Source organism: Heptranchias perlo, chromosome 22, assembly GCF_035084215.1.
Source record: "Heptranchias perlo isolate sHepPer1 chromosome 22, sHepPer1.hap1, whole genome shotgun sequence".
Lineage (NCBI taxonomy): Eukaryota > Metazoa > Chordata > Chondrichthyes > Hexanchiformes > Hexanchidae > Heptranchias > Heptranchias perlo.
The window spans coordinates 9594474-9619161 of NC_090346.1; the positions used below are offsets into that span (position 1 = coordinate 9594474).

The 24688-nt window shown below is 39.4% G+C and overlaps 1 protein-coding gene across 2 annotated transcripts in view; it reads left to right on the forward strand.

Moving 5' to 3' along the window:
* gna12a (guanine nucleotide binding protein (G protein) alpha 12a) overlaps positions 1-22329 on the forward strand; it is a 92774-nt gene extending 70445 nt beyond the window's left edge. For both annotated transcript variants that reach the window (XM_068002901.1, XM_068002902.1), the window contains 2 exons: positions 10071-10121; positions 13502-22329. In XM_068002901.1, the coding sequence (XP_067859002.1) occupies positions 10071-10121; positions 13502-14071 (621 nt within the window). In that variant the 3' untranslated portion in view covers positions 14072-22329. The remainder of the gene's footprint in view (positions 1-10070; positions 10122-13501) is intronic.
* The last annotated feature ends 2359 nt before the right edge of the window (positions 22330-24688 follow it).

Consider the following 24688-nt stretch of genomic DNA (forward strand, 5'->3'; position numbering starts at 1 on the left):
CTTTTCCCCCACCCCAAAAAAATGAATCGTGGGACAGGCAACAAAGCTGTAACTGGCATCTTCTCTGGTGCCTGGAGGCATAGGCCTCTACATTTCTGCTGCTGAGGTTCATTGGATGATTTTGGTTTGGATGACGTGTAAAGTTTTAGCTTTTTACGCTTCAAACTGTATATATGCAGTTTTAATTTTTTTAAAAAGAAGTAACTAGAAGTTAAGCAGAAGTCTTGATTCTTGTTATTCATCTGCAAAATAGTGGTGTCTTAGCGTGTTAAAAGCTAAATTCATGGCAGGGTCATACATTGCAGTGCTCTTGATGTGGCTAGTTATGTTCTCTTGTTTTTCAAGGACGTAGAAGCAACCCAAAAGACAAGCTGTTATTCAAAACTATAGAGCAACCACTGCCAATGCCAGCTGTTTTGATAAAAGGATCAAGTAGAACTGCTGGAAGGTGCTCATTAGGGTTTAAGACTGATTACCACAAGCAAAATACTGTATAGCACATCGTGAGCATGCATACGGATAGGAAACCTTTTCCATAAACTTAGTGCAGAGTAATGCACGCTGCTTCGTGTTAACCCTTGTTAAGACTTTGAATAGCTCTCAGTAGTTCCTGAGAACATCTTTTAACTTGTTTTTCCATTACACTTTTTCTGGAAATAACCATGTTGAATTACATAAGGTCTCCTATTTTAAAAGTAAGTACAGTATGATAGTGATCCAGTGTTTCCTTTTGGGTCAGAACTCTTCTTTCATCTTTGCTTCTCACTGTAGACTTCTCGGGAGGATGGTAGTTTTTTTTTAACTTGTTAGGTGAACAAGTGGGAGCCATCGTTGGGAACTTTAAGTTAGCCCTGCACAATGGTAGTTCACTTCCAAAAACGGTGACTTAAATTAATGGCACTATGGGGTCTCATAATCTAACTTTTTTAATTTAAGATTTAAAATAATTTTCCATGTTTCCATACTGCTACAGATAATTCCAGGGTGCTACCACAGCTGTATTCTGGAACTGTTTGCTATTAGGAGCACACAATGATTTGCCATTTCTCTCTGCACCATTAAGATGCCTCCAGTAACCTTAACTGATTTCATCATAACCAATCTTGATATTTGAGGTCATCCTTCCATATACTTTATTGGAGGCTTAACTAATACATGGGGCAAACTTGTGAGTAGATTTAACAGGATTTGTGTATTTATTGAATTTGCAAGTATATGTATAGGGGTTAGGTAATGGTACTGTTTCTATTTATTTTTAAACTTGGTCATGAAAGACTCATTCGTTCAGCAGGTGAGGTACTTGGGTGCAGTTCAGAAAAGGCGACAAATCTAACAAAGAACTTGGCCCCGATATTTACAGGGAGGGAGTGGGGGAGCGCAGTAGTATGGGGGGAAACCCGGAGATGCGGAGGTCGTATCAAATTTAACGGCAAGATCTCGTTATCATTTTCTTCTTCGTTTCCCGCCCGGCAGCCGGCCAGATTTACAGCCTAGTCTGCTGCCAGGCGGGAAAGCCAACGGTAGGAGCCGCAGCCCGGGACCACTGGGGACGAAGGGAGGTCGAAGATTTGCTTGAGTGGCCAGAGGGAGCACTATGACGACTCCTGGCCTGCAAGGAGTGCTCTAAAAAGCACTTACCTGCTGGAGCTGGCTGCTCCCGTCTCCATTTCGCTGCTGGGTTTCCCAAGCCCTGGGAAACCCAGCCAGCAGCTGTTAAATTTAAATCAGGCCTCCCAACTGCACTGTGTAGCTGATTTAAATATTATAATGAAGTATCCCACCTCTCCCAAGATGGGACACTCACGCCTCACAACCTGCCACCGTAAAAATGGCGGCAGGCGCGTTCCCCGATTTTTTTTTTTTAAAACCCTAACCCCCTCCTGCCCATTGTGGGTTAGGTTAATATTGACCACCTGCCCCCCCCCCCCCGCCTTATTTTTGTTGCTGAACACCCAGTGTGCAGAACTGACATTTATTAGGATATGTGTACATTAGTTGGTGCAGTGAAGCCAGTTTCTAAAGTTTTTTTTGAAAAGTAAGTTGGATGGATTCTCCTTGGTATAGTGCCTATAAATGTTATAATAGGTGGCATGACATTAATTGGTAGTTCTGTCAATGAAAAGGTAGTATGATCATGAAGTGGAGCATTACATTTCTGTAAATTGCAGAGAAATCTACTTTATTGCCAGATGACAGAACCTACAGTTGTTCTTGGTTTCAAAGAAAACCAACCTGATTTTGTCCATTATAGTAAATGATTGTTGAGCTGTGTGTATGAATCGAAAGGATGGAGTGTGCTGAGGAAATAAAAAGCCTGATGGAATGTGTTCCTTTCAGTGACTGGAAAATTCAGGATTTGTTTGCTATGTATTGAGAGAATACTTAAGTGTGTTTGTGTTACAAGGCAAATAATTCAAGTAAGCAATTCTGATGTCCTGTGTGAGCTTGGGAGGGAAAATGCCACAGTGGATGCAGATTCAATACCTCATTATTTTCTGGATCTGCAGATAGAGGGAGAGAGAGCGGGGGGGAAGAAGAGGGTACAGAATCAGAAGGGTGAGTTGTCACTGGAACAATCGTATTCCCTGGTTGCAATTGGTGAGACAAGAAAGGGAAAAAATATTTTGGTATATATCCCTCACTAAGGCTCAGTTTTATTGTTTATAGTAATATTTTATTTTAAGAAGGATGAAGGCTTATCGTTTAGGACACCAGCAAAGCTGACCTGAATAAATAAAACAGTAAGTAAATTGGGTAGTTTCATGATCTGAAAAATATAAGAGGAAGGAATGACTGAAAAGTAATGAGCTGCAGTTTTGAGCAGGAAATAGTGTAATTAAGTCTTAATTTCAACACAGTGGGGAAGTGGTGAGGAGGAAGAACATTTGGATCATTTGTATTTGAGCTTAAAAGGAAAGTTTGCAGGACTGACCACACTAGGTAAAGACAGACAAAGGTTTTGAAAGTTTGGAGGCTGAAATTGAGAGGGATCGGCCTTCACTCGTGTTTTGTGTAGGAATGCAGAAGATGTTCTAGAGGAGCTTCCCTGTATTTGGAAGCACTGTTCGGTTATAGGATTGACTTTGTTTTTAATAGAGTTGATAGCTATTGAGGGGGAATGAAGTCCTTGGCATGAAAGGGGAAGGCAGCTTTGGAAATGGGTGAGGTGTTGAGGTCCAGAATGTTGATAGATGAAGAGGGACTAATTGCAGATCTATCAAAGGTGGTGGCTATTGGTCAGACTAGTGAAAGATTTGGGGAAAAAAATAGACTTCCATTGAAAGCCAGGGAGGTGATCAAGAATAATTACGGTTAAACTTTTTTTAATGACCATTATTATATGAAGGTCCAACTTAGCACAGTAGCAGCAGTGTGATGTTGGTGAAATTATATTAAAGATAGTGACATGGAATCTGAAATTATGGTGTCAAATTATTGAATAGCATCATTAAATTTTATAGCCCAGAAGGAGGCCATCATGCCTATGTCAGCTTTGCACTATCTCCTTAGTTCCCTTCATCTAATTTTTAAAATATTTATCCACCACTTTAAAAGCTATTATTGATTCTGCTGCCACCACTGTTTCTAGTAGGGTAATCCATGTCTTGATAACACTCTGCATAAAGAAAATTCTTCTAATTTTTCCTTTGTTCTTTTTGGTGCTGACCTTAAATATATGCCTCCTAGTTACTGTGGTTCTGAGGTAATATGAGGTATTTTTATCTGGTGGATACTGTAATATGTACATTTAGATTATGGAAAAATAGGAAAGAAAATAGAAAGGACACTGTCTTGTGGTATTGAACCTCATTACAGGGATCACTGGTCTTTGGTTTATTGGAGAAACTGAAAGATATATTTGTTGACTGGTTAAAAATGTGAAATTACTAGAATTTTATCCAGTCTAGTCCAGACCAGAATAACAGCTTTTGATCTGACTAAAGTGTGTTTTTCACAAGTGTGTTTGAAATTGTGTAAAGTATGGGATATTTGAGTTAATGATTAAAGAAATTAAGTCATTAAATGTTGAAGCTTCCAATTTCAGGAGGTGATCATGCAACTATTATCATGGTATTACTTTATAGAGCATGAAAGAAGAACTATTGTACAGTTCCTATAAAATACCTGGCATGTAGCTTAAAGTTCTAATTTACTTCAACAGCCAACTCAACTTTTGGGTGGTAGAGTTTATTTTGGTGTTTGGGAGGCTTAAACTGAAACTCCCACACTAAATTAAACAGCAGAAATGCTGTGTACCAAAGCTCTGACCTTGGCTGAGCATGTACTACAGTACTCTTTCATTGCAAATGCAGTGTTCCTTCTTGGCCTTAAGTGTTCTTCATCTTTTGCACCGAAATCTCAAGTAATTTTTCAGTAAAACTTGTTTTTGAGATTCATTTAATTCATTGGGCATTTGCAGTTAGCTCTGACTAATGTATCATTAACATATAGGGAATACATTTTGTTTTAAAGTAACAATAGGGAAACCATTAAACCAAGTCCGTTAAAGGAAATGTAAGAGATGGTCTATCCTATCATCGTAACATATCAGATAAATAGAAATAAATCATTAAGCATCAAAATCTACCTGTTTATCTGTCTAATACGTCTTGTGCCTAGTGGGCTCTTTCAGTTTGTTGCACTTCAGCTCAAAGTGAAACAGCAGCAAATCACAACGGAAGAGGTAGAAAACATACAATTCCAAAACAAAGAACGTAACTAGAAAACTGCTAGCCAGGAAACTACTATATATTTTTTTTAAACTAAAGTAAAACATTAAACCAGTTCTACTATTCATAATACTTCTTGAAATATATGTTTGCCTTTCTTTTTCTAGGGAACTGAAATTTTTAATGTCCAAAATAAAAATATCAAGAAGTGACAGTTCACAATAACATGATTAAATTTACCCGTTAACTTGTCTCATAATACCTTCATTAAATTTCTTAATTCAAGGCCACAGCTTGTCTGAAAAACCTAGGCTTCACCTGGATATTTTTTCCCCCAGAACAGTTGGAAGTTTACCAATCATACCTCTGCAATCTACGCATGTGCATTTTACAAAATTTCTCTGTACCTATTGGTAGTTTTCAGAGTTAAAGCAGAAGGTTGTCTCTCTTCATCCTATGAGGAAATTAAAGTCTCTCTGTATTTTCCAGAAGCCTTTGAAACATGTTGTGGGGTTGAATTCTCCAAAGCTTTATTTCAGTCAAGTGTTACATCTCTGATAGTTGTAAACAATTTTACAACACCAAGTTATAGTCCAGCAATTTTATTTTAAATTCACAAGCTTTCGGAGACTTCCTCCTTCCTCAGGTAAATGTTTACCTGAGGAAGGAGGAAGTCTCCGAAAGCTTGTGAATTTAAAATAAAATTGCTGGACTATGACTTGGTGTTGTAAAATTGTTTACAATTGTCAACCCCAGTCCATCACCGGCATCTCCACATCATCTCTGATAGTAACTACTCTTTTTTTAAATGAACTCCTCAAATTTACCTTGCGTGCAGTCAGGCAACACCTGTGATTTAAAAATGCAACAACAGCTCGCATTTATATAGCACCTTAACATCGCAAACACAATCAAATTTTTAAAAAGCTGCATGCATATTTTGTTTTTTGCTCCAACTGCTGCTCCTAAGATATGGAAAGCTCCCCAATTGTCAGTATGAAGCCACCGCATTGTAGGGACAAGGAGAGCTCTGGGCACCCAGGCTAGGGATGATATAGTCTCTCTATTCAGTGCTGGCATCGTTCACAATAGCTGGAAGGCAAATGTAGAGAGTTGTGTCCATATCTCAAACTTTCAAAGTGAGATCAAATGAAATTCCAACTTCCTCCCTGCTGCTATGGGTCAGTTTGAATGGGAGCAGAATCCTTATGATGGAGGAAGAAAAATCAGAGAGCTTTCCCTGGACCACAAACACACTGGCAGGTCGTTCACACACTCATTAGCAGCAAAAAGGGGAAAAAGCAGCTGGACTCGGCACAAATTTTAACAATGTAACCGTGAACTGATAAGAGTTTAGTAGTTGTAGCCAATTGTAATTATTTTATTTCAGGTTTCTTCCATCTGCCAGACCAGGGGGTGGTGGATTGAGCTTTGTGACTGAATTGAGATCTGTATTAAGTTGGTTGGTTAGTGAGTCTTTGTGTTTGGAGAGGTTTCAGGCAAGTCCTCCCACACTCCCACGCTGTCTGGGACACAGCAGGGACAATAATGAGGGTATTTACCGTGAAACGGCTCTAACATAGCTGGAGCTTGTGTTCTCATTCCAGACTCTCTAATTATGCAGAACAGCAAACGTCTTTTACAGCAGAGCAAGTCTGAACATTTAACCCATTCAAGGAAAAGGCTGACCATTAAAATAACCCTTTTAGAAACAAAAGGGCTGATTTTAATTCTGGCGGGGGTCATGCAGGTGAAGGCCTATGCAGACGGTAAATTGCCCAGCCCTCTGAAGAATAAGGCCCGGGAGATTTTAACTCCGAGGCCTCATTTGTGTACGCCCCAACAGTCTGGACCCAGTGGGAAACGCTATCGGGAGGACACCACCGAGGACCCAAAGGAGGCGTCCCTTGCAAGTGGTTGGAAGGGAGGTCAGGAGAGCATCATGGTCAGGGGAGGAAGAGGCAAGCCTGGGACAGGAGAGACCCAAGGTTTTCTTGTACGGCCTGGAGGAGCATTCCTGCTCATCCTGGCCCACAAGGAAACAAAAAAGAATAAAATTAACTTGCCTTTCTGGGCCTCTTCTGGCCCCGGCTCCTCTTGTCACCAGGATGGCCTGGCAGGGGAGCCATGACAGCTTCCCCATGTAGGCCTTGGTTTAAAATTGCAGTGGGTCTGTGATGATGTCATCGGAGCCCTCTCTGCATATTTAATAAAGGACCACACTGCCTTCCAGACGGTATCCCGCTCACCTGCTCAAAAGAACAGGTTAAGATTGCTACCTGTGGGAAGGCAGCAGGATCGGTGCAGTTAAGCTGCTGTAGCCATTTTAATTGCCCTCCTGCCCAGTTTCTGCAGGGCAGGAAGGGCTACAATCAACCCTAATGAGTTAATGTCCTTTATTGTGGGTCTGCATAAATGGCAAATGTTCACTGTACCAACAAAATAGCGTGGCGATTCAGCCCCAAAGAGCTGAAGCAGCAAGAATACAAAGCGTGCATGATTAATGACTGCTGGAATTAGTTTATTGTATTGCTAAAATAGATTAGTTGACGATAGGGTCTTTAATACTGTGATTAGCTGTTGTAGTGTTATAATGCCTGATATTCTCCAGGAACTTCCTACTTTATATAGATTTCCTCGTCTCGCATAGGCATACATCGTCTAAGTAAGTATTAGCAATCACAGATGCCAAACCCTATATTTGGTCAATAAAAGGCTACATTTTTCTTCACACGTGGTGTGATCAGTAGTCGATTATCTTAATGTTAGTTGGTTGATTAAGCTATTGTTTTAATTGCACTTGGTTCAAAGGAATATAATGGCAAGAATAAATTGGATGTCCACTTGCTCAGGTTTTTACTAAAGCAGTAATTTGTTTTGTAAATCTGCTTATCCTAAAACTATTGCTGATGTAGTAAAGCCCTTATTATAATTACAATCCCGTGTTAAGTAATTGTAGAAAGTGCAAGCAGAAGTTCACCATACAATAAATGGATTGTATTGGAGTCGATGCAAAAAATGCACAGCTCAGCCCATTAAAAGAATTAGTATAGAGCTCTTCACGCAACTATAAAGCAGATGTAAAATGTTAAGACTTTAAATGGTGTGAAGAAAAATATAGCCTTTTATTGACCAAATTTGGGGTTTGGCACCTGTGACTTGTAATACTCACTTAGATGATGCACAGAAATGTTTCTCTGGTTATTTTTTTAAAAAAGACTGCAATCTTTACAGAGGTCACTACTTGCTTTTAACAATTACATAGAATGTACAGCACAGAAACAGGCCATTCAGCCCAACAGGTCCATGCAGGTGTTTATGCTCCATGTGAGCCTCCTCCCTACTTCATCTAACCCTATCAGCATATCCTTCTATTCCTTTCTCCCTCGTGTTTATCTAGCTTCCCCTTAAATGCATCTATGCTAGTTGCCTCAACTACTCCTCGTGGTAGCAAGTTCCACGTTCTAAACACTCTCTGGGTGAAGAAGTTTCTCCTGAATTCCTTATTGGATTTATTCGTGACTATCTTTTATATTTATGGTCCCTAGTTCTGGTCTCCCCTGCAAGTGGAAACATCTTCTCTACATCTACCGTATCAAATCCTTTCATAATCTTAAAGACCTCTATCAGGTTACCCCTCAGTCTTCTCTTTTCTAGAGAAAAGAGCCCCAGCCTGCTTCATCTTTCCTGATAGGTATAACCTCTCAGTTCTGGTATCATCCTAGTAAACCTTTTTTGCACCTTCTCCAATGCCTCTATATCCTTTTTTAATATGGAGACCAGAACTGTTCACAGAACTCCAAGTGTGGTCTAACCAAGGTTCTGTACAAGTATACAAGTTTTATTTGTGTGTGCGCAATATGTTTACAGTGATCCACTGCTGTACTTCCATCCTTCTGTTACACATGCTTGTGAGTCATGTTCTTTCATCGGTACTTCTCAGTGCTGTTTTATTGGAGTATGTATGAATAATTTTTGGGGTCTTCTGAGACCAGTGTACAATTTTGCCAGCAACCATCTATATATGTGGCAGAGCCAGGTGGTCCTACCTGTGTTTGAAAGAGGCTATTCTGGTTGCAGGGTGCTGTAGGGCTGGAGGAGGCTACAGAGATAGGGAGTTGTGAAGCCATGAAGTGCTGGATATGTAACAATATAATAACTGAAACTGTTACAGCACCCTCGAAATTAAAAAAAACCTCTCCATTTACTCATTGGTTAAAATACACACCTGTTCCTCTCTTGGCCAGACAGTAAGCAAGCTGTCCATGTGCAAGGCCAGGTGGCACATGCCATGTGGTGCCACTCTAATTTCTTCTGAAACCTGGAGAGCCATTATCTGTTAACATTCTGGTCTGGCTGGTGCGAATGAGTTGGTGGCATTCAATGCATTTCGCTTGAACTGGCACTGTAACAAGGGCCAATAACTGTGCTAGTTACTTATCTGTCTTTCTGAATTAAATAGAAAAGGTCAGACAGATGCGGTATTTTCTAGTTCCACTCAACTTGTGAAAAACAATGGCAAATAAATTTCAGTGATTCACTTTGCCTTTAACCTTAAACAGCTCCTTGTTCCACCAGAATAAATGGTTAAATAGCAAAATTCCCATTTTGTGCAGTTTTGAAAAGAAATTCAGCTGTTTGTCCAAGCCTAATGTAGAAATTATAGATTTTCAAAATAGTGAGATGACTCCTTTTCATTAAGTACTTTTGGAAGGATGGGTTCAAAACTCTGACTTGCCCTTTACAGTAGATTTAAATGATAAGTTTGAACTGAATTATCAGCTTTTCGCAGCATTACTGCATGATTTGTTTTCATTCTTTAAGCCAGTATGAATTCAAAAGGGTCATTGATTTAAATAAATTCTGTGGGATAATGGTCATTTGGTGATAAATCAGGTGGTCTCACAGTGGAACACTGATGTTTTCATTTCGGTGTGGGAGGATTTGGGATGTACAGCAATTAGCGTACTTACTACAGTTCTGTGGATGAAAGGAGAAGACATATTTTAATAGAATAGAAACTAAGATGTAAATCCAATGATTTACAATTGTTTGGTTATTCTTGACATTTTTACTGCAATAAAATTAATACTGAAGAGTTGGAATAACAGTTAAGAATGGGATTTATAGTCTGTTTTCTGAATGAAATCTGAGAATGATGTTTTACTTTAGACATTAGCTGCAGAATTAAGAATTTCCCAGTGATGTTGCCTTACGACTCTTAATTCACTAGTGCGAAGGACCTTCAGCATACTCAACACTGATTCAACATCTGGCCTGAGTTCACTCTGCTTTGAGAAGTATTGCAAGTTAACCTTTTTCCCCTGATGTTAATGGGCTCCAATTAATTTTGGAAGTTGGAACTGCTGATTTTTTTTTTCTACTTTTTCCTGCCAACAGGGTGAATCTGTGAAGTATTTTCTGGATAACCTTGACCAGATTGGACAATTGGTGAGTGATGTTAATTCTACTTTACTATAACAATTCAAACATAGGGGTCCAACAATCCAAAAAGAAACCCAATCTCACCACCCTTGCTAATTTGGAAAACGAAATTACACTGTGTATATGTTTAACATTTATATAAGTTTAGTGTATTCTTCACTGTCTTCCACATAATGCAAAAGTAAGCCCAGTAATCAATGGGAAAAATCAGATTGAGATGATTGGTATGCTACCATATGATAATTGTTGACTGTATGAGATTCTTTATTTGGGCCAATTGCATTTCTTTCCTTTTCCCTGCCACTATTCTGATGTAAATAATATAATACTTGTATGTAGCAACTTACTGCACTTTCAAAAATGCCTCAGAAGGCTTCACACAATGAACCAGTGTTGGAGTGCGGTGATGTTCTGTGGGAAAACCTGGCAGCCAATTTGTTCTCCGCAAGGTCCCACAAAACAGCACATGAATCCTTATTCAAGCACTCAAAAGCCTTCTCAGTAACCAAAGGCCATAGTTGGTGCTTGTCTAGTAGTATGATGTGACCAAAGCAAATGGTGTAAACCATTTCTGGAGACATCTAAATGTATTTGCTATCCTAAAGCCCCTGCATGATACCTCTGATAACGGATTTTGCGGCTGGAAGCCCAAATGGTTGGATTTGTGGGACTAAGTGGTCACGTAGGAGTGATGAAATGCTCATTACCTCCCAGAATGTATAATGCCAAAGATTATAACAGTAGGTTTCCCAGATGTTATTTGTGGTTAGGATGGCCCAGGGCTCTGTCAGGAAACCCTCCCTTTGGCTGCTCAAGACCTCTGACCATTTCATTGTAGCAGCAAGCTGCAGTAAATACCTGTGACTTGATTGGTGCCATACTTGCTTGAGGTGGAAGCTAGTGTTGCTGGAAAGGCCCTTTGATGGCAAGTGGCAATTTCTGACCAGATGCAACTTCTGCTTGTGGCCTACATGTGTCAAATCGTTCAGGCTATCCATGGAAAGACATGAAGACCTACCCCACTTACGGTGGTTTGTGTCATCTGGAGGTCGAGGCAAGTGCCTTGGCCTTTCGATGATGCAAACCACCCTAGTTTAGAACTGGTCATGGTGCCATACTGACCTCCAAGACACATTCAGCCAGGGTCCAACAATCCAAAAAAGAAACCCGATCTCACCACCTCTGTGCCCCCAGGTGGTTCCATCCCAACTGCCCGGTAATTGTATTCACTGCATCTTCAAATCCATTATTAAAGCGAGAAGGAGCCTGCCCAGAATTGTTTGTAGTCCAATGGAGGAACAGCACTTCAGATGCTTGGGCCATGAAGAATGCTGGGGGTGGGGGGCAAGAGAGGAGAGGCTACCATTTGTTTAAAATCAAACTTTCTGGAAATTCTTTGTTCAGATTACTTTGCTCCTCATTCAAATGCATTTGTTTACGAAGCAAACCTCTGAGCTATAGAATAAAGACTACAGGCTGAGAAAGGAGAACATTTTATTCTCAATGCTGAATATTTAGTGGTAATTCAGTCCTGTCTTGACCTGTGCTAGTTGAACTTTGTTTAACAAATGTTTACAATGTTGCTATCTGATTTAAGAGACACTGAGAGGTTGGCTGGCCATGATCAGCCTCAATTGCTCCTACGTGGTAATTGGCCAAAGTTGGAAGTTTTTGTATTTTCATGTTAAAGGTCAAAACTATCCATGCCAGATTTTTCCCTTGGCCTTGCTTCTGCCCCAGAGTTGTCAGTTATTGGAGTCCACCTACAACTGAAGAACTTGCACTAATCGCTCTTCTTCCTTGGCTCCCCACAACCACTACCATACCTTCCAAAAATCTTCAGTTCTGTTAGCTGTTACAGTTTGCAGTTCATTGTGTGGTGTATTTGCCCACAGTTTGCTGCAGGTATCAAGTTTTCCTGTTTGCAGCACACCATAAGTACAAGCTTGGGAATTCTCGAGTAATTCTCAGACATCAGTGGTTTGGAAAACGCTTCTATGTCTCATGGAAATTTACAGATTTTTTTTTATATAAAGCATTTTTTTAAATGGTCTAATTAGTCAAGCTGTAGACTCAGTAATTATCATTAGCTCACAACTGCACTATTCACATTACTAAACTATAACTTCAACTTATTGCTAGCTTACGTAACTGAGAATACAGTATGTGTTTTTATTGCAGCAGATTTACAGCCTAATTTGTAGCATTGTAGCAGCCAGCTGAGATCAACTAACTCAGCACAGGTTGGAATCAATTTGGGACCAGCTTAATATCACACTGGCAGTGAAGCTAAGCAAAGCTGTTCCCACCAACCTGAAGTTATTCAAATTAATGTTAGATACTGGGAAAGAGGGGAGTTTTTAAAAAAAAAAGCTGTGTGCTGAAATCAAAAATATTTCAACATCTTCTGTCAAATTGAACACATGGCAGTGATCTCAAGCCAATTATTTCCTTGGATTCCGAACTCTCAAACCATTCCAGTTCTTGATCCCCTTGGTGAGATTATTGCTTAGCAATCACTCTCCAATACACATTATAGTAGCTTTCAGTTGACTTCAACTTGAGGCTTCTGAGCTTCCAGCTAGGTCTATGCCATTAGTGGTGCGACTAATTATTGCTGCAGTTCAGATTAAATTTTGCACATTATTTTAAGTAAATCATAATTGTTCAAAGTTGTTGGAAGTTTGAGGGACAGAACATAAATCTCACTGTAGAAGAACATTTTCCAAATATTCACTGAACACTTAGCCCTTTTTAAATCTTTGTGTACAAATTTCATTTACTTAACATTTGCAATGACCATTACAACTGATATGTGATCATTTAAAAAAAATGTAGAACATACCACCATCGTAGAAGCATGGGATCTATTGGGGGAAAAGAACATGTGCGTCCGTCCGTCAGTAAATACATCTGGCAAGCAGTTCCCTTCCTCTCCCTTTCTTCCCCCCTCCCCTCCTTCCAAAACAAACAACAAGCTCAGTCTCATGTCTGGCTAGTATCCAGCTAATGCTGGAGTCAGAACCTGCTGTGATCATGGGCTTGTGAGATGAGCACCTTAAACTGAAATATTGCTAGGCCAGTGGGTCAAAATCCTGGACCTCCCTTCCTAACAGCACTGTGGGAGAATCTTCACCACACGGACTGCAGCGGTTCAAGAAGGCGGCACACCACCACCTTCTCAAGGGCAATTAGGGATGGGCAATAAATGCCAGCCTCGCCAGCGACACCCACAAACCATGAATGAATAAAAAAAAACTTTGAATATGTTTGGGTGTTTTTGGGGGTTGGGGGGGTTGCGAAGAAAGAGAAGGTAAAAGAAAAATTGTGATGGTCATCAATATACCTGGTTTTGCAATATGATCTGATCAGTTTCTTCATTTCAGAGTTACCTTCCCAGCAGGCACGATGTCCTACTTGCAAGAAAAGCCACCAAAGGAATTGTGGAGCACGATTTTGTCATAAAAGGCATTCCTTTCAAAATGGTAGACGTCGGTGGTCAACGATCACAGCGGCAGAAATGGTTTCAGTGCTTCGATGGCATTACATCCATTCTGTTCATGGCTTCCTCCAGTGAATATGACCAGGTCCTTATGGAAGACCGGCGGACAAACCGTCTGGTAGAATCGATGAACATCTTCGAGACGATTGTAAACAACAAATTGTTTTCTTGTGTCTCTGTTATTTTGTTCCTCAACAAAATGGATTTGCTCGTGGAGAAGGTGAAAACGGTCAGTATTAAGAAATATTTCCCAAACTTTGAGTGGGACCCTCACAGACTGGAGGACGTACAAAAATACCTGGTGCAGTGCTTCAACAACAAGCGACGGGATCGCACCAAACCATTGTTCCACCACTTCACAACGGCCATCGACACGGAAAACATTCGGTTTGTGTTTCATGCAGTGAAAGACACTATTCTGCAGGAGAATTTGAAAGATGTAATGTTGCAGTGAAGAGATATAGTGACCTCATCATTGGATTTTGTGTTGCTCCTTGGTATTCCCTCTGACAACTGCACTGTGTCCATGAGCTCAGAGTGGCCTATAGTTGCGGTCATGGGTATAAAGTTGAGGTCATAATGATATTACATAAAAGCTTGATGGAAGTGCTTATAAGTGTGCTTTTCACTTCTATACAAGTGCTCAGACATCAGAAGCATAGTGAGCAATAGTTTGACATTCATTGCACTAAGGCCTCTTTTCTGATTGTGATGGATGGGAAAGTTGGGCGACTGAACAGTGTATTGCAATGTATTGAGTTCCATGTACCAAAATAGCATATAACCCAAGGGTGCTTGCATGAAAATCTGCATGGGCTAAAGTTTCAGGGAAAGTTTATAATACATCTATCCAGACTACTTCATGGATTCTAACCCTCCCTGGAATTCAGCTATTTACTACTGCCAAATGCAATCTGGATCTGGAGTCTGAAGTCTCTCTTGGCAGAGAGCAGATGGCATACTCGGAGATGCTGGTCCTCTTTTGCTTTATAGCTTTTCAGGGACAATGCTGCGAATTGCAACAAAAATGGCTATAATTAGAGCAGTGCTAATTGGCAGTCCTGTCAGATGTCCAGGACTGGAATGCAAAGGACCTGGCTTGACAGTTTATTTCATTGGTTTTGTAACCCGTTCACAGCCAAGTGCGACAATGCAGAAGTTTTTGGCAGAAGTTTTTGGTACAGCGTGGAGTTCTTCTTTATTGTGAATGTGTCTTTGTTACTGACAGCTATTATAAAGTTCCTTTACAGCTATATCTGGCTTGTATGTAGAGCATTCATAGAATGTCTCGCTGGTGTGAATTATTATTTAAGCTTGATGAACAGATGGAAACCTCTGCTCTCTGGAGTGCTGTTCAAAACTCATAGTTTTGTACCTGTAAACGAGTCAAAATTACACATTAACCATTAGCTTGTCACATATGAAGTTTTGTTACGTTTTCAAATCAGTTCTCAGCAAAGTAAAGATTTTAATGAAATCCTAATCCAAAGGGACTGTGCTCCCTTTTGTAGCTCAGATGGTTTTGGAAACTAGCAACGGGTGTGGAGTTGCTGTTTTGAAGTGAGTAGATCGCTGCCACCAAGCATATAGGAGGAGTCTTTTCTTGAAAACAGAAATACATGACCTAGACTCCATTTGCATTTTCCATAGCACCACCTGGTTTCTAATCCACATTGATCAGAGATGTCCTAGGAAGCCTTCAAATTCCATCATGGATCTGGGGTATCTCGACTTCCTGCTAACCTTTTCACTGGCACAAATGGCAGGTTTTTTTTTAAGCCTCCATATGGTAGATCTGGTTTAATTGAATATCTTATCACATAACACTCTAAAAGGATAAATGGAGCAGGTTCAAATTGGAGATGAAAGAACTAAAAGTTTCCTACATATTCATACATTTTTGACCTACCTGTAGTTTTAAGCACTTTTTTGTTTTGATTTGCTGTGGCACTGTTACATTTGTCTGGTTGGATCTTTTACCTGTTAGATATAATCTCACTTTCATAATTTGAATTTTTGGATGGACGTGATTATCATTTAATTCTGGAATTTGCTGACCACTCTAGACACGCTTTATCTTGAAACACCACACTTAAGATCAGTACTAATTTGTCTAACAAATGGTATAACCTGTACAGTAATAAATGTCTTCAGTAATAAAGAGGTGGCAACGCTTAGACTGTTACAGCTGCTTTGTTGCTATGTTTATTGTGTATAGGTTTAAACTCCCCTGCTACAAGAAAAGTAGAAATGATGAGTTTGATTAGTTGGCTAATTTTTTTTTAACCTGAGCAGTCTGATTTCACCTGAGATTGAAGTTAATTGGAGGCAATTTGCTAGCAATTTGAGAGGCATTTTTTTAAATTGCAGTGAGGCTAAATGTGTTAAACTATTTAAAAGGAATGGGTTAACGCTGACATTAAAATAATGACAAATGAAGTACCTAGGCTAATGTGCCATAAGAAATGTTGCTTTGCTCTTTTTTAAAAATCAATTTCCACCGATCAATTTCAGAGCTCCAGCGATTTATGATCAGTTTTGATATCTGAAAACTACAAACTTGCCAACCCACTCTGTGATTCTGAGAATTGGTTGGTGCTTTTTCTTAGCTGCACATGGATAGTGTCTGCATTTTATTGTATCTCTCTCCATTGCACCATCTCAAATGTAACAGCGTATTTACATAGAAAACTAACCATTTCAAATGAATGAGCAAAATATTTTGCAGAGTTTTATTTTTGAATTGATTTTCTACAGTCTTCATGTGGAAAATGTAATACTTTCTCTCCTCTTCTTCCTTTCCACCACCCCCCCCCCCCACCTTAATGATTTCCTCTTAATTTTATGTTAAAATATTAAACCTGAGATTCTTGGGATATCTAACCAAACTGAAATAAAGAACCCATGTCAGAAGTAGAGTCAAGTGAATTTTTTGAGCAGGTCTTCTAGTGAAAATTTGCCTTTTTAACTGTGTAATATTTCCAATTTTGCAATCCTTTTCTTCATGCATCCTGACTCAGTCAAAGGATCGTCTTGAATGTGGTGTCGTCTTTGTGGAACAACTACTTGCAAAATGAGCTAGTCCAAAATAGATTTTCCTCCACACTGTTTCAATCTAACAATAAATCAACCCTCTTTAAAGATCTGCCTCTCATCTGTCTAACTATGCAAAATTCACTTTAAAATTCCCAAGTAACCACGCCTTTTTGCTTAGCCTACAGATAGTGTGGTATCCACTACATAAATAAAACTTTTAAAGTGAAAAGGTATTTAATGCAATGCAAAGTTGGCCTGATGCATCATTTTCTGCTTCCTCCTCTTTGCTTCTGTGGTGATAACCAAACCATCCCTAGGGAAGCTCTGATCAGTCAGTTGTAGGATGTGCTGATAAAACACTCACAAAGTTGTCTGATTCCATGTTTCCAACCTTGTGCTCCTTTTATATGTGCCTGTACTGCCATCCTTGTATAAATCACACTGTACGGTGTAACTTATCTTCTTGGGCTATATATGTGTATATGCAAAATTGTATTGCATAGGTTTTGCATTTCAGTCTTTAAGTGGGCCAGCAGAGTGTAATTTGGTTTGCTTTTAAAACAAGCCAGAATTAATTTGTACAGAACCAGATGTGTGTATGTTTGTGTATTTAGGGTTTGCACAATTTGTATTTTGTGTAAAATGCACTTAACCATTTTGTAACACTGGGAGTGATATATACTTCGAAAATGATCCTTTTAGGATCAGCAGGGATTTTTTTGTGTTCAGCTTCTCTTTCTCTCCTCCCTTTCCCTCCCCCCCCCCCCCCCCCCAGTTCCTGATGCTTAAAACAGCAAATAGTTACGCCATCTGTTAAATCATCTTATTTTTACAGAACAAGCTGTTTGGGAGGACCAGCTTTGTTGGCAGGAGAATATGTTTACAGTGGGGGCTTCATTTGGTGATCATTACACTGTGGTGGTCTTCCTTGGCTTCATTCTTGTTTTTGAAGGTATTTGCATAAAACTAAAATGACATGTAAAGGAAGTTTAGGGCTTAAAGACTCTTGCACCTCATGATGGTATTTTTTGTTATGGCAAAGATAGATCGATAGATTGACATACTTGGCCAGTATCTAATACTGATCTATTGCCTAACCCTTTGTTGTGTTGAATACTAGCTTTTTCAATTGCCTTTCCTGGTATCTTGTGAACTGATTCCGTTTTCTGATACAATACTAGCGTTGCACTGTTGGTCTGTAACTGTCTTATCTGATGCAGACTATTTTGTAGCAGAATATTTGCAATTTTGGCTATTTTTAAGATAGTTGATTTTCATTGTAGCAATCTGACCTCCCTGCTGTCTGGCTTGAAATGTCTCTTCCTTTTGTCCCCACATACTTTCTTTTTCCTTTCCCCACCTAGAGACTTTTGTCTCTGCAAAATCCTCTTAACTTCAGTTTGTAATGGCTGGTGTTGAGCCAATTGTAGAATTTCCAATGGTGGTTCTTCTGACCTTCCACCAAAAGATCAATGGAAACCCCAGAGAATCGGCATAAAGGGTAGTTTACACCGTTTCACCGAAGTTACAGAACGTGACCAGGAGAATGCCTGCGGAAATTCTACTCCATGGCTTCAGAGCATGAAGTAAGATCTTTTAAGTTATAGAAACTGATTTTCCTTACTTAATAACTGTTCTGAGCAGCAGATTCCAATTATAGCTAGTTTTGCTAGAATAAACAGTTGAAAACATTTGAAACCTCATCAGCTGCATTGTGCATTGCATTGCACCACACCACGTTTTGCTAGGTTTCATTTTCTGTATTCCATTCCATTGCCCTACTTTTGAATAAATTGCCATTTTTGAATTTCAGTCTGTACGTGTCATCTGCAGGCATGTTGTAATGCCTCTTGCCCAGCATGGTCCAACACTGCTCTTTCAATTCATCTCCCATTCTCGTGGGTCTAATTTTAGGTCAAAACCAAATTATTTGCAGTTACTCTGCCATGATAGTGATTTTTGGTATGAATTATATTGTCTCGTTAATCCAGTTAACTAAATTTGGGGATTGAAAATACAAATGTCACCAAGATTCGTGTCCATATTCAGGAAATTACCATTTTAAAGCAGTCACAGTTGGGATTTTAACCACTAAGTTCGATCTCCTAAATATTACAATGGAACGGAGTCATTTTTTAAATGACTCAGAGGGAAACTAGTTGTATTTCAATGTTTATTGGAAGTATCCATTTAATGAGATTGTTATCAACAGCACTAATCAAGAACTAACATGTATCTCAAAGCTTTTAATTGTAAGCCAAAACAGACTATTTGAACTCTGTGAACTAATTGATAAAGCCACAGTTGGCAGCTCACTTTGCAGTGGTCATTGATGTATTAGCGAATGTTCAGAGAATAGTGATGAGTGATTCTGGGGCATAGAGATACAAGTTGTGAAGGGAAAGCTTGCCGAATTGATCTCTTCCATTGGAGAAAATATTGAGAGGCGATTCTAATTTCAGGTTTTCAATACGCTGAGAGGCACAGATAGCGTTGATGAATGGTTATTTAACTTCAAATTGATCTTGGAACTAGATTGTCTTTCCCCAACTGAGTGTTTGATAAATAGAATGGATTCCTATCAAACTTAGTTGATGCTAACATTACCTTTTTTTAAAAAAAAGCAGCATGAGCATCTGGTTAGAAAGAAAGAACTTGCATTTATATAGTGCCTTTCAGGAAGTCCCAAAGTGCTTTACAGCTAATGAAGTACTTTTGAAGTGAAGTCACTGTTGTAGCGTAGGAAACGTGGCAGCCAATTTGCACACAGCAAAGTCCAACAAACAACAGTCGATAAATGACCAGATCGTGTGTTTTTAGTGATGTTGGTTGAGCGATAAATATTGGCCAGGACACCAGGGAGAACTCTCCTGCTTTTCTTTGAAATAGTGCTATGGGATCTTTTACGCATACCTGAGAGGTGCAGACGAGGCCTCGATTTAACGTTTCATCCGAAAGACGGGACCTCCAACACTGTAGCACTCCCTCTACTAGTGAATTGTCAGCCCAGATTTTGTGCAGTGGTCTCGAGTTAGATTTGAACCCACAACCTTCTGACTCAGGCACTGAACAGAATTGGAGGTTATTATGATAAATGTGTATTTATACAGGAAGGTTATTAGAATAAGTGTATGCTTAGATATTGTAAAGAACCTGTGTGTGCGGAACTATGGGAATGTCATCTGTGGAGTGCAGCTGCTCAGAGTTGAGCAATGTTTGAGTTGTTGTTCAGTTGTCTTGGAAGGGCAGGAAAGAGAGGATAGGTTGAGGAGAAATTTACATTTCTGGAAGTTTCACCTTGAGTCGTTCACCTGGAAGTTTGAGTGAATTGGGTAACGTTTAGGATAGTGCTGATTATGTACATTCCATAGATGCTTGTATTCAAACACTAAACAGATCACAGCGTCTGCTGCATTAGCCCTTTGAATGCAGAATTGTAAAATAAGACCAGCATAGTGGTTGAAATTGTATCATACAAATCCAGCCCAACCCTCAGAGCAGGTTTAACACTGGTATATTTCTGGTGACAATGGGCACAGATCAGCACCAGAATAAATACCTGCCAGTTGTTAACGGCATGTTTTGGTATCCTAATGTGCATAGATCATGAAAAAGTTGGCAGTTTTATTTTTAGACATTTTTTATGTATACTAATGAGCGGCACGTAAAGTGCTTTGTTACACATCCTGCCCTGTGCTGTGTGTAATAGGGGCTGAAACTGTGAATAATTTGCAGATGCAGGATTCTGTATAAAGGGGGCAATTGTGAAAATGTGTGCAAATTTGTTGTCATGCTTAACTCAATATTGAGTGACCGTATCACAAAAGTCTCTACGCACATATGTGCAAAATTTATTTAAAATAATATTCTGTTCATGCATATCAGGAAAACTAATTTTATCAGCGAGCAGAAAAAATTTGCATTTATTTGGCGCTTTTTATTTCCTCCAGGATGTCCCAAAGTGCCATCCAATGAAGTACCTTTAAAGTGTATTCACTATTGTTAGGTTGGCAAACGTGGCAGCCACTTTGCGCACAGCAAGGTTCCACATACAGCAGTGAGATGAATAATCAGTTAATCTGTCTTTTGGTGGGGATATTCTGAGAGAAATGTTGGCACAACACCAGGAAAGCTCCCTGCTATTCTTCAAATGGTGCTGTAGGATCGATTGCATCCACCTGAAAAAGCAGACAGTTCTCTCAAAGATGGCACCTCAGGCAATGCAGTACTTCGCTGAAGTGTCAGTTTAGGTTATATGCTGAAGCCCTTAAGTGGGGCTTGATCCAAGAACCTTCTGACCGAGGTGAGTGTGCTACCAACTGAGCCAAGCTGACACTTAGTATAGCATTCTTGTTACCCATTGAAGGCAATTTTGATGCTGAAGAATGCAAAGGAATCTTGGACTGATAAATTAATGTTGGTTCATTATACATTGCAGGTATACTATAACTATTGCAGATATTGACCTACATAAGACAATTACTGTCACATTAATCCCAATTCCTCTGCCATTTTAGGTGCTTTTTTTTATCCTCCCATTTGCAAGATAGAAATTCCAGTTGTAAAATCTTGAGTTCCCTTTATTGATCGACACAGGCACAGTCTGTGCAGCACAGGCAATGTCCATAAAAGTGGAAGTAGATAGTTTATAGCATTTGCTAATTAAAGATCGTCTTCCTTTTCCTTTGAGAAGCATTTTCCCATGACAGCTAATGGAAAATATCCTTTTAGTTGGATGTAAAAACTCAAGCAGTTGGTGTATTGAAGATGACCCCACCCCATCCACTTCACTAGAAAGGTTTCCATTTTTTGTACGGAGTATTTTTTAAATTTTTTTTTAAAAATCAGCTAGCCCAAGAACACACATACAAGATTTGGTTTGGATTTTGTATATTTTTTCTAATCAAGGCTGATTTACAGAATCCTTCAGTGATCTCATTTTCAAAATTTGCTCGTTTTCTAGCAAAGGACATTGAGCTCATAGGGCTAACGGTTATGTTGCTGCCTGACATCCTACAAAACAAACTTTAATTCATTTTTTTAATCTTGAGGAAAATCATTCTAAAACACTTTTTAGCATCTCACATACTTAAGAATGGACACAGTGATACTAACCTTACTAAACTTTACTCACTGGGTTTAAATTCTGTATATCAGATACAAGTAAAAAAAAAATGAAGACAAACCATGTAAACATTCAATGCCTTTTTTAACTGTATAAACTGTATTTTAGCTCTGAAATTGCTTTCTATCATGTTTATGTATATATGATTTTATAAATATTAAAGTATACTTTGTGGATTGTAGTTGCCTGTATTTAATGTCTTCTATTTGTATAATTCTGTACTTTTGAAGTGCTGAATAGCAGGATATAGTTTTTGCCAAACTCTTGACACATGGAATGCAATATTACAATTTAATCCAGAAACAGGGCTTCACCATATGCTTCAGTCTCCTCTCCTCACCCACATCCTCCACTGCATTTTACCTATCCATCAGTGTGTAGATATGGCAGATACATCATAACTACATAGCCGTATAGGACCTACAGTATATGTATCTGCAAGTATCATGTAACCTGGAAAGCAGTGTGTACTCTGTTTTGTATTCTAATATGTTCTGAGAAAGTGTGTAAACTCTTGTACAACTCGATAATAAAAAAAAATTGAAAAAGTGTATTCATTGCAGTTTTAAAAAGTTGGCTCTCACTTTCGCTGGTAAAAGTTGGCATTGTGTGATTGTGCGCTATTTTGAGTGCAGTAAAAATAAATTGGTGTGGGAATTCTAGCATGTTCTCTGCATAAGAATCAAACTAGTTATGTGATCAGATATGTTAAATCTCTGCCTTTTTTGTCTCTGTCTTCCTCCCCCCCTGCCCCCCAACCTCTTCTACTCATTTCTCTCTTTCTTAGGAACAGTTGTAAACAATTTTACAACACCAAGTTATAGTCCAGCAATTTTATTTTAAATTCACAAGCTTTCGGAGGCTTCCTCCTTCGTCAGGTAAATGTTCAGGAGCCTTAGGAACAGGAGTAGGCTATTTAGCCCCTTGAGCCTGTTCTGCCATTCAGATTAGCCATTATCTAATTGTATCTTAACTCTACCTACCCACTTTGATCCCTCTTTACTTTCTTCCTCTTCCTCCCCCCCACCCCCACCACCCAGTTCAGGTCTTCCCAGGCCATGCACATTCCTCAGCTGTAGGGAGACAAATGGCTGACACTGCTTCCAAACCTTTACTGGTCCAGTTCTGCAAGCAGCTTTTGGGGAAATGCATTTGAAGAGTTTAGGATGACTCACTAGTATCTCCCATGTCTGGGTGTAGTGATCTTTCCCCTCCCCTCTTTCTTGCCCCCTCCCCCCCCACTTTTATGGAAAAGCATCATGCCTGTGGTGCCTTCCAGTGACAGCATGGCTGAGCGTAGTAAATGAGACCAAACTTTGTCTATTCTCCAAATATTTACTGGATAGAAGAATAATATTGCTGTTTGTCTGATATTTTAGTTCAGAATCATAGTTCTCTTCATTGTTTAATGCTGATGACTCAAAAACTAACCTTTTGGTTGATATGAAATTATGTTTGCTTCTTTAAGGTAATTGGCAAAAGAACCAGAAGTGGCATGAGGGAAAAAAATTTATGCAGCAAATTGTTCTGATCTGGAATGCACTGCTTGAAAGGATGGTGGAAGTAGATTCAATAATAACTTTCAAAAGGGAATTGGCTAGATACTTGAAGCGGAAAAATTTGCATGGTTATGGGGAAAAAGCAGGGGAGTGGGACTAATTGGATAGCTCTTTCAAAGAGCTGGCACAGGCACGATGGGCAGAATGGCCTCTATCATTCTATGATTCAAAGATGCAGTCAGTTATCTATTACAGGATTGCCACAAAAGTGGGAAATGCCACAATTAAAAGAAAATGGTGATGTCCTAAAGAATTTTGTCTAAGCAAATAAAGAATGTGGTGTTGGTGTTGAATTGTTCTGAATGCAGGATATTAGGAATATGTTTGAGTTGAAAATCATCAAAATTCAGATAACTACTAAAGTGCAGCTTGATCAATTTAGACTGTGCTCATCAAGGTGAGGGATGTCACTGAGAGTAGAGACCTCCCACTTTTTGCACCCAGGGTCAGCACCAAGCACACTTGGATCAGGTATAGAACTGACCTCTGCCCTAACAATGTCATTAAACCAAGGAGAATACTGCCTATTGAGGGAGAAAGGCATAGAAGGATATGCTGAAAGGGTTAAATGAAGAGGGATGGGACAAGGCTCATGTGGAGCAGTTGGGCTGAATGCCCTGTTTGTGCTGTAGGCTCTATGTAACTCTATGTAGCCATTGTGGTCTGAGAGAATTTGCTATTTTGTGGGATGTTTTATGCAGTGGACACTTGCCCTCAAGGAACCAGGTTGACAATGCTCCAATGTCAGTTCATTTAAAAGATGAAGACATTTATATACAGGAGAGCATTGGAATAGTTGTTAACCTTATGAATAGCTTAAAATGGAAAAATGCAAATAGATCTAAGAAATCAAATAAACATGGAAGCAACCTGAGAAAACCAAGACTTATTTAATGTAAGTAGTAAAGGAATGGCAAGTATGTAGAAATGAGAGCAAAAATTATTTTGGGATCAGAGGATTTGACCTAGGTGCATTGCCTAAAGGTTTTCCATGAATGGGAATAAGCAGTTTTGTAATCTCTAAGGAATTTAAAACCTACTTTGGTGGCTTGGGACACTGAAAATGTGTAGCGTTGAGCAGAAGATCATATGAAAAGGTGGTGGTGTTCAGCAATGTTACTGGAGAAGTAGTGAGCGCCACTGTCGTTTTTAACTTGTAAGACGTTGGGCCAAGACTTTAAGTGCTTCAATTGGCTCATGATTTGAAAGCATTAGTAGTTCCTGCCCAACGATCGAAGTGGTCCATCTTATTCAACATTATTCCTTCATGGGCCATTAAGCCAACCCGTTAAAAACTTATATTGTGTAGGTGACCTTCAGTTGAACTCAGGAATAATAACCTGAGAAGACT